Raw genomic sequence first — 15,626 nt, 5'->3', positions numbered from 1 at the left:
CTCTCATTGCGGCTGCAGGGGCTCGCTGGTAAGCACCAGCACGCGCGCTGACCATGCCTTATTGTACACCGATACCTTTCAATGGACCAACAAGAAATGTCTTTATATATTTGAACTAGGCATGTGAGCTTTCAAAAGACATTACGCCATTTCCATCTGCGATAACCTGACAAATGGTATCAACCTATAGCTGACCTACACGTCTCCAGGGCAAGTACAGTTACAGTACTTGAACATGATATTTCTTGCCCAGTGAAACATACAATGGTCCTGTGAAATATGTTCAAGGTGGCATAACTGGACAAATGTTGAAAATGGCAATTGGGAAGGCTTGTGTGCCTTGGGTTATAGAAGGAACACATGCAGATTTTCTTAGGAACTGAAACGAGAGCAATGATCTTTGTGGAATGAGTACGAGTGGCATATCATTGTAGGCCTTTCCTGTACTAGAACAGAATACCGTTACTTTGTATGTCTTGATGCATTGAACCAACTGCTTTGTCAATTAAATAAATCACTGAGTATTAAACCAAGCGCTAGAATATTCAAAAAAAAAAAAAAAAGAGAGACATTTGAAGACAGGACTGGCCATTATACCCAAACGTTTGTCCATTCCATAATATTAGCAAAAATGAGGGAAATAAAAAAAAAATCTAAAAGGAGGAAGGGGCGATGGGTGACAAGTTTTCCATCCCAGAAATGTTATGACCCCAGAACTGGCTCTGGTAGTCAAAGCGATCCTATAATAAACATCACTAAAAGTTAAGAGAGTTTAAAATAATTTTAATGACTCCAACTTATAAATGTAAATCTTTATTTTCCTGAAAAAGGTCCAATAAGCCGTGTTAGAGAAAATGAAAATATTTGTCAAGTAACAAAAATATTTTACACAGTATATACAGACATTATGAACAATAAATAACAAGACCTAGCATACATAATACATTATATACAGACAAGGCTCCAATAGTATAAATGTTCCATTTGGTAACGGAGCATCAAACTCCTTCCCCTACATTGGACAGTATCATTTTCCAGTAGATAAATACAGAGCCCACTACTTTAGTTGGAATGACCTGCTCACTACTGGGGGTTGGCCCCCGACAAGACAAGTGAGGTCTAAGAGAATTAAGACACTGCAGGTAGGTCAAGGTTAGTACTGGAACACCTGCTAACCCATTCAGCACAGAAGACACGTGTGGCTATATACTTTCACAATGCAATGCCACCGATGGTAAAAACTCATCACAAAAGACAGATTATCAGCCGTCTCCCAGTAATCTGTTAACCACTTCAAGTAGTGGACCAAGCAGGGTTGATCGGCTGTGCCACAAAAGGCATCACAGGAATTGGGTTACCAGCAACTCCTCCCCACAATGCACCAAAAGGGGGGTAACAAACAATTTCTTCAGCTCACCAATTCTGCCAAGAATGGCCGAGCAGCTTAAATCTGCCAATGATCTCTCTTTTATACAGGAGACCAAACAATATGGGCCGTGGCTTGCTATAAACTATTCTAGTTTTCTTTAGGAGACATGGCATATGTATTTTTATTTTTTAATACAAATCTGTGTGCTGTTGCAAATGTAGATAGGCATTAGTCAGTATTATTAAACAGTGCACCACGCCAACAGCTTAGTAATTAGATGACATACTGTATCAGTGCAAAGAGAAGTCCCTTTACAGAGATCTACTGCAAGTGCTTATCAAGTCAATCCTTCAAATGTTTGAATCTAATAAATACTGTTCACCTGTTAATACTTGGGGGCAAGGGGAAAAATAATAATAAAAGTTCCTTCTGTCTCACTCCCCACATCCTTCACTCACTGCTCCTGTGCGAAGCACATTCCAGCAACACCTCTGTGGCTGGATGCCGGAAACCGAGTCTACAAAAGGTTAGTTGGCCCTTGAATATTAAAATACTGAAAACATGTGGCATATGCACGAGCTGCCCTTTTACAGAAAAGTAATAAATTATAGTACAGCACAGATTAAGATGGGCAGCTACATGCACGTTTGTATCTGCCACGTCTTTACAAAAGAACATTTAATATATATATATATATATTTCCATGTAGGCTAAAGAAAAATGGACAGACTTACACTTATCCTTTAAAGTTGGAACAGTGGAATAAGAGCATTGTTAGGTGGAAATAAGTATGGGAGATTTCCCAGTGTTCAGTTTTCCACTGAACCTTTTTATTTTAAGTGCTCCTTCTGCTCAGAAGTCTTTACCATGTAGTGGGGGTATAAATCCTTTATTAAAAGCAGCCAGAGACATTACTACTAATGTCCCCAAAGCAGAACACAAAAGTTGCTCTGTCTCAGCGTGTGCGAGTGATGTTAAATGAGGGATCACTCCCCGCTAGCTACAACTGGGAGTAAACTAGGTGGGGCTGCGGGGAGGGAGATATAGACTAATTAGGAGTTTGTGTCATCTTTATGTAAAAGCTTGATTAAAATGTGTAACAGGAGAGCGTTAACCTTTTTGCGGCCAGTGCATCGTAGGGCCCTCTGGGAATCAAAGGGGTTAACTTAATACATAGCAAGCACCAGCAATGACAAGGTACTACTGCCGCAAAGTAGTCAAATGGTCTGGAAGTGCCTCTGTATTACAGCTCATGATCCAGTCCCCAATAGACAAGCAGCCCGGGCTTCAGTGCAGTCTTTTCACGTAAGGTCTGTTCACAGGCGTTCGGTCGTCACATTCTTCCACTCGTACGTTTTCTCGTGGACGTCGGCTCCCAGGTGACAAGCCCTCTCTGCCATGTTAAAAGTGCAGTCTGGGGAAGGAAAGGATGAGAGACAAGTCAGGGCTGTGACCTCAACCAATAAGAATGCTCCTGTCACCAGCACTTCCCACGACGATAGATTTATTGCAGTATGGGAATAACACTAAGGCCTCGGCCAGAGTGGCGCTGAGCGGGCGCTCACGCTGGTCGCGATGAAACACTTTGCAGCAATGTGTGTGGCCAGTGTGAGCAAGCGCCTGAGCATGCGCGGTGCTTCTCTGCTTGCCAAGCAAGCAAATTTGAATTTGCCGCCCATGCATCACGTGAGTGGTTCGCCCAATGAGGGCAAACCAGCTCCATGATGTCTTGGCCGCCTAGCCGGCCACAAATCACCCAGCCGAGCAGGGGGCAAAGTGCACAAGCACCAGCTCCCTGCAGCCTTAGAAGAGCTGTGATTTACTAAAATTCATCCCTTACTTCAAGGGACCAGGCGTTTGAGACACGCTTTGAATTAAAGGCCGGTACTCCCGACCTGCACCCTAATCTCATAACCAGTGGTGGATTTCCCATTAGGCCCGGGGGCGGAAAATTTTCAGTAGCTTCAACCTTCCCCATATACAGATGCCCCGCTCTCTTCCCCACGGGTTTCCGGGGAGAGTGTGGGGCCTCTGAAAGATCTTACTTTCTCCTTTGCGCCACCCACTTCTTTCTGTAGCATTGTGGCGTTAAAGGACGCTGCAACGTCTTGCCATGACAACGTGACGCCACATGGTGTCCTGTTGTCATGGAAACGCTTCATCACGTGAAGTTGCAGTGTCATTTGATGCCACGACGCTGCAGGAGGAGGAGACAGCAGAAAGGTAAGTGCCCATGGGCAGCAACATTTTAAATCCAACACACAAAGAAGGTTTTTACATTCACACAGTACAAGTGTCCAACTCCATATTACGCGCCTTTTCTAATCTCACCGCTTTCATTCTCCTCTTCCAAAAAGTCCTCCCCATCTAATCCAAGGCTCTAAAACATCTATATTTATATAGTGGGAAGTAAATAGCAGGCACACAAGGAATTACACAAACTTGCAAAAAGTTTACTACGGAAGTCAACATTTCAGCACCCCTTCGAGAGCCGAAACGTGGACCTTCGGAATAAACTTTTTGCAATTTTGCATAAGTTCTGGTGTTCTCGCCATTACTTTCTACTATATCCAATTTAATGGCAGCTCAAGTACCCTGGTAATACACAATTTCTAGTGGCGTGCCAAAAAAAAAAAAAAAGCCTCAATGGAAGATGACCACAAAGCATATACTCTTACCGCTTATGTGGTTTGACTTCCCAACCATCTCGACACTTCACAAACACAAGTTCTTTTCCAGGGGATATGCGGTTTGCCTGGAGATCTTCTAGACAGAACGTAAGCCTTCAAGAAAACAGGAAAAATGGTCAACTTTATACTGCATCAATAATTCCTAATAATTATTTTCTAACAATTCTTCCCCCCAACCCCCCACATAAGACTCAATCTCTTCCATGGAGAGCTATTACCCTAACATTTAATTTACTGTATGTATGTTGCTCTCAATGGGTTGTATTCACACCCTTGCATACTTCATTCTGTAGAGATTATAAAGCTCATGAATTGATTTCTTTGCTCTGAACTAATCTGTAAGCACTTGCTTTGTTAAAAAGGGGCATGGCAAGAAGTTTACTTTTAAATAGAGAAGTGTCATTTCATTAAACATAATGCGACATCCAGCGTACAAACAGCACGCTTGCGCAAAAAATCTTCAAGCCGTTAAATAATGTTGTGCTTTTTCAGGGGAAAAAAAATTAAGAAAAAATCAGGCATTTAGCTGGGTTACACAGCAGTTCCAAGGAAAGACACAAAGGGTGGTCTTTAATCGGAATTAAAAAGCCATTCATCTTTAAAGCCAAGTCATTCCATCTGTTAGCTCCTTCCGGGCTAGGAATGGAATGAATATATTCAATCAGTCTGCCTTTTCCTTTAGATCACACACACACACAAAAAAAAAAAAAAACACAACACTTTGTGGCATTATTAAATGTATCATTTTTGGAGACACACTGGGCCTTTAGAACAGCCACCTCTGGCTTTTCAGAGAAAATCCCTGATCACAGGAACTGCAGGCTTCAGAATTAACTCCTTCAGCATTTTATAGGCAAACATTTAAGGGGTTGCATCACATTGCAAAGTGGCTTCATAGCACGAGTACATATTGGGTAGGGAGTTTGCACCTTTAAATCCAAATAACATGCATCACTGTCAAGGCAATTTGAAGGCACTCCCCTTATCCCAGTCCTATTGTACTAAATAATTACAAATGCAGAACACATCAGCTGCTCACCAGCAGACCGGTCACCGGAGGACACGAGTGCAGCGAGACTAGACTTACTTCTGCTGGGTCTCCCCAGACTTGACACGTATGCGCCTGATGTGCAGTTCCTTCTCGCCGACCTCATCCGTGGACCAATACTGCTGGAACCCCTTCCACATGGAGTACCACGATTGTGTGGATCCCTCCCACCGGAGCTTGATCATCAGGAGATCACCGATATTGTTCTCCGTGTAGACCAGGAATGTGTTTGTAATGTTATATCCAACCTCCTCAGGTCTGTGGTTTTAAGAAGAAAAACACCAATTGATTGCTGTTCACCGAGCCAAATACAGATTTTTCTTTGATCTCATTAGTATTTGTGGTACCCCCATTTTTAATGCATATTAAATTGATTTAAGATTTATAACTTTACACATCTCAGTTTTGGGACTTGCTATTTTGGGCTACCCCAGTAGCGCATTTGCCTCAATCAATCAGATAGGGGTTTCCCCACACATTGTAATTCTATGCAAGCATTGAGTGCACGTTATAGGGACTTCATGGTCGGTGCATCTCAGCATTGACCGGAGTCTCTGTTGGCTTTAATACAACACCTGATTCACAACCAATAACCAGCCACCCACGTGGTTATCAAATTAACTCCATTTGCCAAATCAGGGTGCGGTTAGAATGCCGCCAGATTGAGAAATAACCCAGTGCAACGTGTATTCAAATGAAATATCAAGTTCAGAACTATTTTCTGCCATGTCATTTCAGATTTTGGTGCAAACCTCGGGTCTTGTCAGACCAGTATTTAATCCATATAAACCCTGCCAAAAGGAATGGAGATTTAAAAAAATAAAAAAAAATATTTGCCAATTATGTATTTATTTTTTTTAATCAGCTTTTTAGTTTGAGTTGTTTGTTTTTTATTCAACTCAATACCATGTTTAATGGGTTTTACGATATTGAGCATCGTTTGATTTCTATAGCGGGTTTTAGCCCACCTCCCAATCTGTGCAAGACATTTGCAACACTTTCCGGTTTGTGATAATTTGTTGCAAATGTTCCCAGCAGTTTGAGCTGTAAACTGTAACAATAGTTACCTTATTTTATATAAGGATACATTGTAGCTGCTGAGTTACACTGACTGACGCAGCCATTATGTTAGGCACACAATCAGCATTTTGATTTTATAACAGGCGCACCAAATGATGGCCAGTTTAGGCAAGAATGTCACATACAAAAAATAAAAAAGTTGGAAAGTATTATTGCTACTTTAACTGTACATACAGTACATACAGTACAAAGCAATGTGAATAAAATGGCAAAACAGTTTGTGTACTGCGCATTCAATAACCACTAGCAATATACTTACATTTCTAAAGAAATGGGGATCGAATCATTTGTAGTTCCAATAAGAGTAACAGAAAAAGTAGGATCATTTTGTTTTGTATCATTGTACTTGAAGATGTGCATTTTCATCTGATAATGGTAAACTGGAAGGGGAAAAAAATGGATAGAAATGTATTACTACAACATCCCAACCTTTCATGGAATACAACTCCTGCCGTCAGTTTGCTACAACATGGCAGGACATGCAGCTTGAATAATATTATTATTATTAATAAAATTACCCAATATAATCTATTGATTTTCTCTCACACAAAAATAAATAACGCAATCCGTGTGCAGTACAGCCACACATCTCTGCCCCTAACATTACCTTTGTATGGCATTTGGGCTCTGGTTTTTAAGTACATTTTGCTGGTCCTCTTGCTCCTCTTCTGCTTCACGTTATATCCAATAGAGTTACAGCGGTTCTTCCGGCAGCTCAGGCAGATTCCCTTCTTGAAGCGGCTGGAGTCCGTGCACTGAAAAGCGAAGCTCTCTTTGTCTTGGTTGATGAGCGAATCCACAAACAGATGCACAGACCTCTCATGTTCACATTTCACCGCGTCGCCAATACCTGAAACAGGAGGAAAGTCCATGAAATTAGCATCAGCGGCCTCTTTTCTAGATTGTAACACTACTGAATGTACCAACCTTGTTAAAAAGTGTGCACTCAAAAAAAATAAATCTATATCAATCTATAATTATTTTAAATACCCGAAAAGAACCAGTATTTATTGCAAGCAATATATTGCACAGAACAGTGTTAGAGTTATACTATAATAGTTTTTGGATAAGAAACTGTGGTAGGTACCAATATACCTGTACATATCCATTATTCATAGGTTTGATTCAACCCACATGCCAGAGAATATTACACTACCGTGTCCATAAACATTTTAATACATTTATGATTCTGTTATGGATAGAACCAAGGTTTGGCATTAAAATATACATTAAATATTTTTCACTGGGTATAGGTGACTTTTTTAGAAGGGGTTTTCAGGGGCGAGTACAATTTTCAGTTTCTCTGCCTGACCAAGTATATGTCCCACGTAGGGGTTATTTTACACCGATTTATGAAGAGAATATGCGAAAATGGAAAACTGAAGAAGTTGGGTATTTTTACTGCGTTAGGAACTACTAAAACAAACCTAGTTGAACTTGGTCTAATTTAAGTTACATCCAACATTAGAGAAAAATACAATGCAAAAAACGTACTGCCATATGCGATTGCCCCAAGAACATCAGTCAAGCCGCAGCCTGGCTGAAAGTCTCCCCCATTAGGATAGACATCGATGTGGCCAACAGGCATCTGGATCCCAATGCTGACACCCAAGGCCTCCCTGGTATATGTATGGAGCACATCCACAAAATCTGCATCATCTGGCGAGAGGCGCTTGTGAGGTTCTACGCCTTCAAACATTGGTCCTGCTGGATCCAAACCTAGAAGAGATCAGGAGAGGTCACTTTCTCTGCTGGAAGGACTTGCATCATTGACTTTTACAAATACTTACAAGTACTATATGTTGGGTAGGTACAATAGAATATTGGCCCAATAAATCCTATTCCTGAATCCTGTGAAATACTACTTAGGCAAGCTACCCCTGTTTCTGAACCACACACACACACACACACGAGATCTGACACCAAGGGACTTTTCACGGTCCCAAGGTTCAACAAAGTATTCGGCCGCTTCGCCTTCTCCAGTCTGCACCTCACAACCGGAACAATCTACCGGAGACTCTCACTGCCGCCACCAGTCTATGTTCTTTCAAAACTAAAGCTGTATCACATTTTAATGTGGCCTGTAACTGTTACATACACCTATGACTTATTTTATCTTGAACTGATCATGCTAGATATAGCTATATCTCCCTGTTCACCTAATGTAACCATGTATCTGTCATCATAACTCTGTGCCCAGGACATATTTGAAAACGAGAGGTAACTCAATATATTACTCCCTGGTGAAACATTGTATAAATAAATATTCGTTGATACACGTGTGCATGAGAGACCTAGATTACACACGTAACCATCGTCAGATAACTGAAGTTTGAAATTCGGGTTGAAACATCCTTAAAATATCAAATGGAAAAGAACGGGTTGAACGGTAGGGGTGCTGTTCCAGAATCCAAAATCCAACAACAAACCATTGGTGTGCAGATATATATATATATATATATATATATATATATACATATATACACACACCATCCTCAATTAAAGTATTATACTGGTTCAACTACAGGGGTCAAACTGCACATCAGTGGTAAATATTTATTTTCACATGAGAAATGATCCGGCTTGGCTAAAACAATGGAAATGCATCTCCACCGCCCTCATTCACTGAGCCGCAATAGTCATTGTTGTTTATTAAACAACGTTCAAGGTGTCATTAGCATTGTTCCTTTAGATGTTGGTAACATGTAGAACTGACCTGTAATTCGTGCGACTGTACCATTGACATAGTTCCCAGCGTAGCCAGCTACGTGAGCACCAAGACTATAGCCAATAAGATGAACATTTTCAAGGGAGAGATTTGCCTTTTCCTGTGGAAAGATGAAAAATTACGTTTTTTATCCAGTCAGTTTAAATTCTAACATTGCAAAATACGTTAATTGATCTGATCAGTACATTACAGAGCACAAATATACTAATTTGTTGTAGACGTTTGATTGAAGTACCTTAAAAATGATGTACAGTATAATTATTATTATTTTTTTTAAACATACAATTAGTTGTATGCCACTTGACGTCATCTAAAATAAGACTTTGTTAAACTAAACAAGTCGTGTGCATTGGAGTATAAATTAGGTCAGCCAAGCACCTTTTTATACAGTACAAATGTACGAGATCTAATAGCCAGTCAGAGATAAAAAGCATGGCCTGTTAGATGTGGGAGAGGGGAGTATCTTTCTTACCTGTAACCAATTTAAAAGCATTGCAATGTCCTTTCCAACCACTTTGGTATTATTCACTGCATCAGGGTACAGTTGATGTGCAAGAAAAATCCAGTCCACTACAATGATATTGGCATACTGCTCTCTCTCCTGGAGAGCAAACACCAGCTTCTGCAACCAGCTCTCAAACAGACCACTCATCTGCAGGGAAACAAATGTAATAAATGTAATCAGGGGATGGGTTCTTTTTATCTTCTGGTGAACACAAGGAGAGTTTGGTTCAATATGCAAACTCATATCATTGGCCCTATAGCATACGAAAGACTTCAAAAAGGCACAGATAACCATGACGGCCTAACACACCCCAAAAAGCAGATGAAACATCTGCACACAGGGTAAAGATTCGGAACGGTACTGTTACTCAAAAAATAAAAAATATATCACCAACAAACACACCCTGCACTCATAAGCTTATAAAAAGTCCAATAGACATAGTCTCCGTATTAAAGGTGTTTGTGTTTAAATAAATTGTAACCAATTTACTGAACCTGGTCTCTTCAAGTTTTCAATGAAGCGCTACCCCGGTGGGAAACCTTTACTTGTCCGATTACCTTCAAAAGCACGCCACAGAAAAACGCTGGCTGAAGACTCTGAACTACACCACTGAGGCACAGAAGCATGGAGACACAGAACTCTAGGTCTGAGCAGGCAGTCTGACAAAGGTACGGTATGTTTATGTACCATACTAGGAGTCAAATGACTGACTCCAGAACAGACCTATGTGTTCTTGCTTATCGTTGTTGGCCAATATATATGTGCTCAGCATCTATAATGGAATCTTAAACTACACGATGATGTTCGAAATGACCCGGTAGCATGGATTTCTTTATCTATGTCCATATTAACCCCAGCTCTGTTGGAGCAGGAAATTACAGTACATGAGCTCCAGCGATTCTCACCTCGACTGACTTTTCCCCGGTGTGGCTAGTCTGAAAGGGTAGGCAGTGCCAGCCTAAGTCTACCCATTTAGAGTTCTGATTCTCTAGCACGGAGGATGAATGCCACCCTACACCATTTCATACGCCTCCTACAACCCAACAAAGAAACAGATGGGCTCACGACCAAGGCAAGCAGACAAAAGGACCGAGGCAAGCCTTTGGAAAATTTAACTCTGTTGCCTACATTATCACAGATGGTTTTTGGGCAACACATTTCCAATGCAGGAGGCTCATTTGTGGAGAATTTCTGCATTCTCTCCAAACACATCCCATCAGGTGAAAAACGAGAGCACATGCAATTTGCAAAATTCATTTGAGCATGATATTGTTCACATGTGCCAATAAAATTCCCCATATGGAGGTGTAAGACGAGACTAGTATAGTCAACCTGCATATCAATCACACATTGTTCGATGAATATGCCTTGCAACAGTGTAATAGAATGAAGATCCACTCGCTATATTTCCACATACTGTATACATACCGTCCATCCATGGATAACAAAGAAGGTTTTGGCGGTTGTATTAAAGCTGCAATTCTTCAGGCACCCGTCGTGACCTGCAGTGAGATAGCACCCATCATCTGGGTTAGTGGAGAAGTGAGTATTAAACTTCACGTGAGGCTTCACCGGTTCTACAATGTCATTTTCCTCCTTGAGCAAACTTGCAATAGTGTCATCTGCAGGCAAATAAAAACGTGAACATAGTAAATAAAGGTAGGATTTTCTTGCACATGCGCACATGAAGACGCCAGGACGGCGGAACATATAGTGCGGGGCTCAAAATCCTAAACGTGATGGTGTCACCTGCTGCTGACTGGCAAAAAAGCTACACAAGTCAATGTGTGCATTGGCATACTTTGCATTAACCTTTGTCTCAGACAGAAGGGAGTACATTCCATTATGTCATCATAATGTCACACCTCATTCTTTCCCATCAGCTAGTCAATCAGTTCACAGTGTCCTCCTGTACTGTGAGAAGCAGTGTGTACACAAACTGACAAAATTACTCTAAACAAATAAAAAGAAACCAAATATGTAAAATTCGACACAACCAGTCGGGCAGCATTTTTAAATCAAACCCAGTGAAACTCTAGTCACGTGGCGCCTTTGAACAAGTAAAATGCCATTTGAGAGCAACCACCCAGAGCAAAAAATGAGTAGATCTAAACACAAGGAGATTACCTGTATATTACATACAGCAATTTTAATGCAGGTCAATAATCTTACAACGCTCGAGGGCACACAAGGGAATATTGTACTTAGACCAAATGGGGTTTTAAACTTTAGTTTATTTTACTTTAATACAATTTATTTTACTTCCACGTAGCAAGTTTACTACAGCCCGACTAACTAATTTTTTTTAAATGGGAGTAATTTATTTTTAATTACCAGCTTCACTCTTGGTTAATCCAAAAAGCCTTGATCATTATACTGTAACTTCTCTTGACAAAAGGATCCCATTAGCCAAAATCAATAACCTTGTTGTAATATGTGATGCAGAGTAAGTACCATGATAAATATCGCACAGTAAATATGGGTGTGTGTAAGCATTGTATTCATTTGATCATAAATGAATCAATAGGCTACATGAAAACGGCAGCCTTTGTATAGTAATTGGTCCTTAATACACACACACACACACACACTATTATGTTGTATACTTCCTTTGTTGCATTGATAACGTCAAACGTCTCATAATACGAGACGTAAAATGTATCATTTTTAATCGTGCACAAACGTCTTAAATTACAGATTGGCAAATGGTAATTAGGAACAAATTATAGCTTCATTCATACCTAATCATCTGACCAAAGCAAGCACAGTTACTCAATACACAGCTATTACATGCAAAAGGTCTATTCACAATCAACCGGGTTATACTTTACAATAGACCATGCAGAGATCCCGACTACCCTTCCACAGTGCGAACTTTAATAGTGTCAACTCTGCTTACCCAATGTTAGGTCAAAGGCAATGGTGTAAAAGGAGAATGAATCACCATTCCTTTATTTACAAACACAGGATAATGCTATTTACAGAGCCATTGACTTCACATGAATTGTCCCCTTGTTTAGCAGATACATGCTCACCAGCATTCAAGTACAGTGCAACTACATTTTAATGCACTGCCTGGGACTAATGTATTACCCGAGTGTTGTAACATTAAACGCATAGCAACACACTGTGGGCTTCACAGAAACTGCACTGACAAATGACAAAGCATTGAACTATACAGAGCTAGGTTTATATAGGACAGAAAAAGCCAGGAAAAACTTCTGATCAAGTAAAATCAAAGTTACTTTCCAATTATCTCAAATATGATTTTGTATGGAGAAAACAGATAAAACCCAAGTAGACTTTATACTCTGCATCTGGCAACTATGGAATTGAATAGAAACAGTTGTGACAATGATTGTTAACATACCAACTACCAAAAGGACTCACTCCCCTTCAAGTGTCAAAATGTAACCAGGGTGGAAAAATAAAATTGAAAAAAATTGCAATTCAGTGCAAGATAAATAATATGGAGTTTCCTAACAAGGGGAGGAACCCCTCAGTTACCTGCTACCTACCAATCTTCTATTTCAATATTGTGATCAAAACCACATGACTGTGTCCTGTTCTACTAGGTACTGATCCAGACTGCACCAAACTTCCCACCTCTCCTGAATGTGACATTTGTACAGGTTGCAAGAATGTGATCAAAGCACAGGAAGGAGGTGAAGAGAACACTTATTCAAATGTGGTCTAGTACCAGCATGCAAAGCAAACTGTCCAAATATCCCCCTGATAAATCTGCTGCGAGTTCTTTAATGGTGCAAAAAACTTCAAAATGTTCAAGAAATTACCACCAAATATTTAAGAGCAATTGAAACACATGTGTGCTCCCCCCCCCCCTCCTCCCTCAATGCAATTAGATCAACTCTATGCAAGTACAATTATTACAACAGAGTTATGGGTCAAGACAACAGCAAAAATACATCTGGTCCCGAAAAGCTTTAAAAAAAAAAAAAATGCATCCTATTAAAATATGCATTGGATATGTAGAACCCTGGTAAGGGTAATCCTTTATGATGATTAATGTAGCATGTTCATTCAGCCACATCTGTTGGCCACAATGTTACAGCTGATCAAAGGAAAGCCTAGAATCTTTAGGTGCATGGAATTAAATTATATATATATATTTTTTTTTTAACTCACCTTTTAGAAGCCCCTCTTCAGCAAGTTGAGAGCTCTCCCCCTGATGCACAGCAATCACTAAACTTATCCACATAAACCCAATAAAGATTTTCATTTCTTGCACTCTCCAAATGCACTTAAATTTGTTTTATTTTTAGAATTTTTCAATAAAAATTTTTTTATGGTATAAAAAAAAAATCACAGTTTATCCCCCTGTCTGTGAAAATAAATGTCAAATAGAAACCCAGCACAGAAGGGATGAAAAGGCAAAAAAATAAATAAACTCTGAGAGCAACTTCTGCCTTCCAGCCTGTGACTCTGACTGTGGCAGCCGGCACTTCTGCAAGTTATAGTTAAACAAGAAATGCTCAGCAGATCATGTGAGGCATGGGCTGATCTGCTTTACCTAATTGTAGTGCTCTCCGATTGGTCGCACCTCCCACACGCCCAAATGTACGTCACCATGAATGAAATCCTTGCAACACCCAGCTCTGCATGTGCACGAGAAGAAGAGAGAGGGGGGGGGAAGCAAGTTTTACAGATAGGAGAGCCACAACAGAATGTGTCATGTAATTTAATATAAACGTATATACCCACCGTTTGCAAGCACCTATATGATCTGTATCACATTATCTACTATATATTTGGGAAAGTTGTCTGCATTTGGACATTAATGTAGTGTAACCATATTGTGCATGGCGGTTCCTGAGATCAAGGAGCAGGTATTTTTTTTTTTTTTTATGTTTGGAAACTGGAGACACTCTATTTTTAATTCTATGAGCTGTTACAATTTCTCTAAGCAGGTCAGCCACTGGGTGTTGTGCCTGGTAGGCTATGTACAGTATCTGGAACGTGACTTCATACTGGGGACATCATAAAGCCCATAGCCTGGTGGCAGATAAGGAGTTAGCTAGCTATACAGTTTACACAGAAAGCAGAGGGAGAAAGGGGGAGAGGAAGTCAGTTGGCACGTGATCAGAAAGTAAGAATGCTGCAGAACAAGAGGTGGAAAGAATTAGGCACAGCATAAGGTATTAAAGGGAAATGATATGAGTGGGGGGGGGGAGAGAAGAGGGGGTTAGGAGAGGTGAGAGAAGAAGGGGTGAGGGTGTTTCTTAGAATTCCCTAGAAATGCCGGGTACTTTCAGCTAGTATATTTATATCTCCCATTCTTAGACGTGAGTTTAAGTATGAAAAAATGCGCTTAACTGCAATTAAATGAGAAGGGACAGACAGTCAAAGACACTTTGCGGATCCCATAAACAACAACAATGCACCAGCACAGACTGGTGACTGGAAAATATCTCTGCTGCCACCGTGCAGCTAAAACGAGACGATCTCGCCCTCTCGCCATCATTTCTTCCACAGTGGAGCAGATGGAGAAACCAGAGAGCACTCAGGGAATGTAAAGTATCTTATTTCTCTGAGTGTCAAGAGCAAATTATAACCGTGTCTATCTCTCCTCCATCCAGCCCACATGTGAAAATATCATCACTCTGAGGTTAGGAATATGTACGCGGCGAGGTGGAAACAGTCATGCGAGACTAGCTGGGTGGAAATGTCACATTGCCTTCGCAGCGTTTCAGCTCTGCTTGCGATCTTGTGCAAGTCACTTTGTCTCCTTGTACCTCGGGCATCAACATTAGATTGTAAACTTTACAGAGGTGGGACTCATTGTGCCTGCAAATTCTATATACAGGCATACCCCGGTTTAAGGACACTAACTTTAAGTACACTCGCGAGTAAGGCGATATCGCCCAATAGACACACGGCAGCTCACGCATGCGCCTGTCTGCATGTCCTGAACAGCAATACCGGCTCCCTACCTGTACCAAAGCTGTGCGCAAGCGGGGAGACTATAGAGCCTGTTACACATGCGTTATTTACATCAGTTATGCACGTATAGGACGATTGCAGTACAGTACATGCATCGAAAAGTGGAAAAAAGGTAGTACTTCACTTTAAGTACATTTTCGCTTTACATACATGCTCCGGTCCCATTGCGTACGTTAATGCGGGGTATGCCTGTACAGCGCTGTGTACACTGTCAGTGATACGTACGGGGGGGGGGGTATATTATT

At 40.7% G+C, this 15,626-nt stretch overlaps 1 protein-coding gene across 1 annotated transcript; it reads right to left on the bottom strand.

Annotated features, from left to right (window-relative positions):
- Positions 1-797: 797 nt before the first annotated feature.
- Positions 798-13,906, bottom strand: LIPG (lipase G, endothelial type). The gene is made up of 10 exons (XM_075586137.1): positions 13,567-13,906; positions 10,849-11,042; positions 9,388-9,567; positions 8,904-9,015; positions 7,682-7,906; positions 6,795-7,037; positions 6,447-6,567; positions 5,147-5,365; positions 4,048-4,152; positions 798-2,783 (listed from the first exon to the last, which is right to left on the bottom strand). The coding sequence occupies exons 1-10, from the start codon at positions 13,658-13,660 to the stop codon at positions 2,771-2,773; spliced, it is 1,506 nt and encodes a 501-aa protein (XP_075442252.1). The 5' UTR covers positions 13,661-13,906; the 3' UTR covers positions 798-2,770.
- Positions 13,907-15,626: the final 1,720 nt, after the last annotated feature.

The sequence above is a fragment of the Ascaphus truei genome, chromosome 1 (genome assembly GCF_040206685.1).
Source record: "Ascaphus truei isolate aAscTru1 chromosome 1, aAscTru1.hap1, whole genome shotgun sequence".
Lineage (NCBI taxonomy): Eukaryota > Metazoa > Chordata > Amphibia > Anura > Ascaphidae > Ascaphus > Ascaphus truei.
This window is presented reverse-complemented; position numbering and strand designations above follow the sequence as displayed.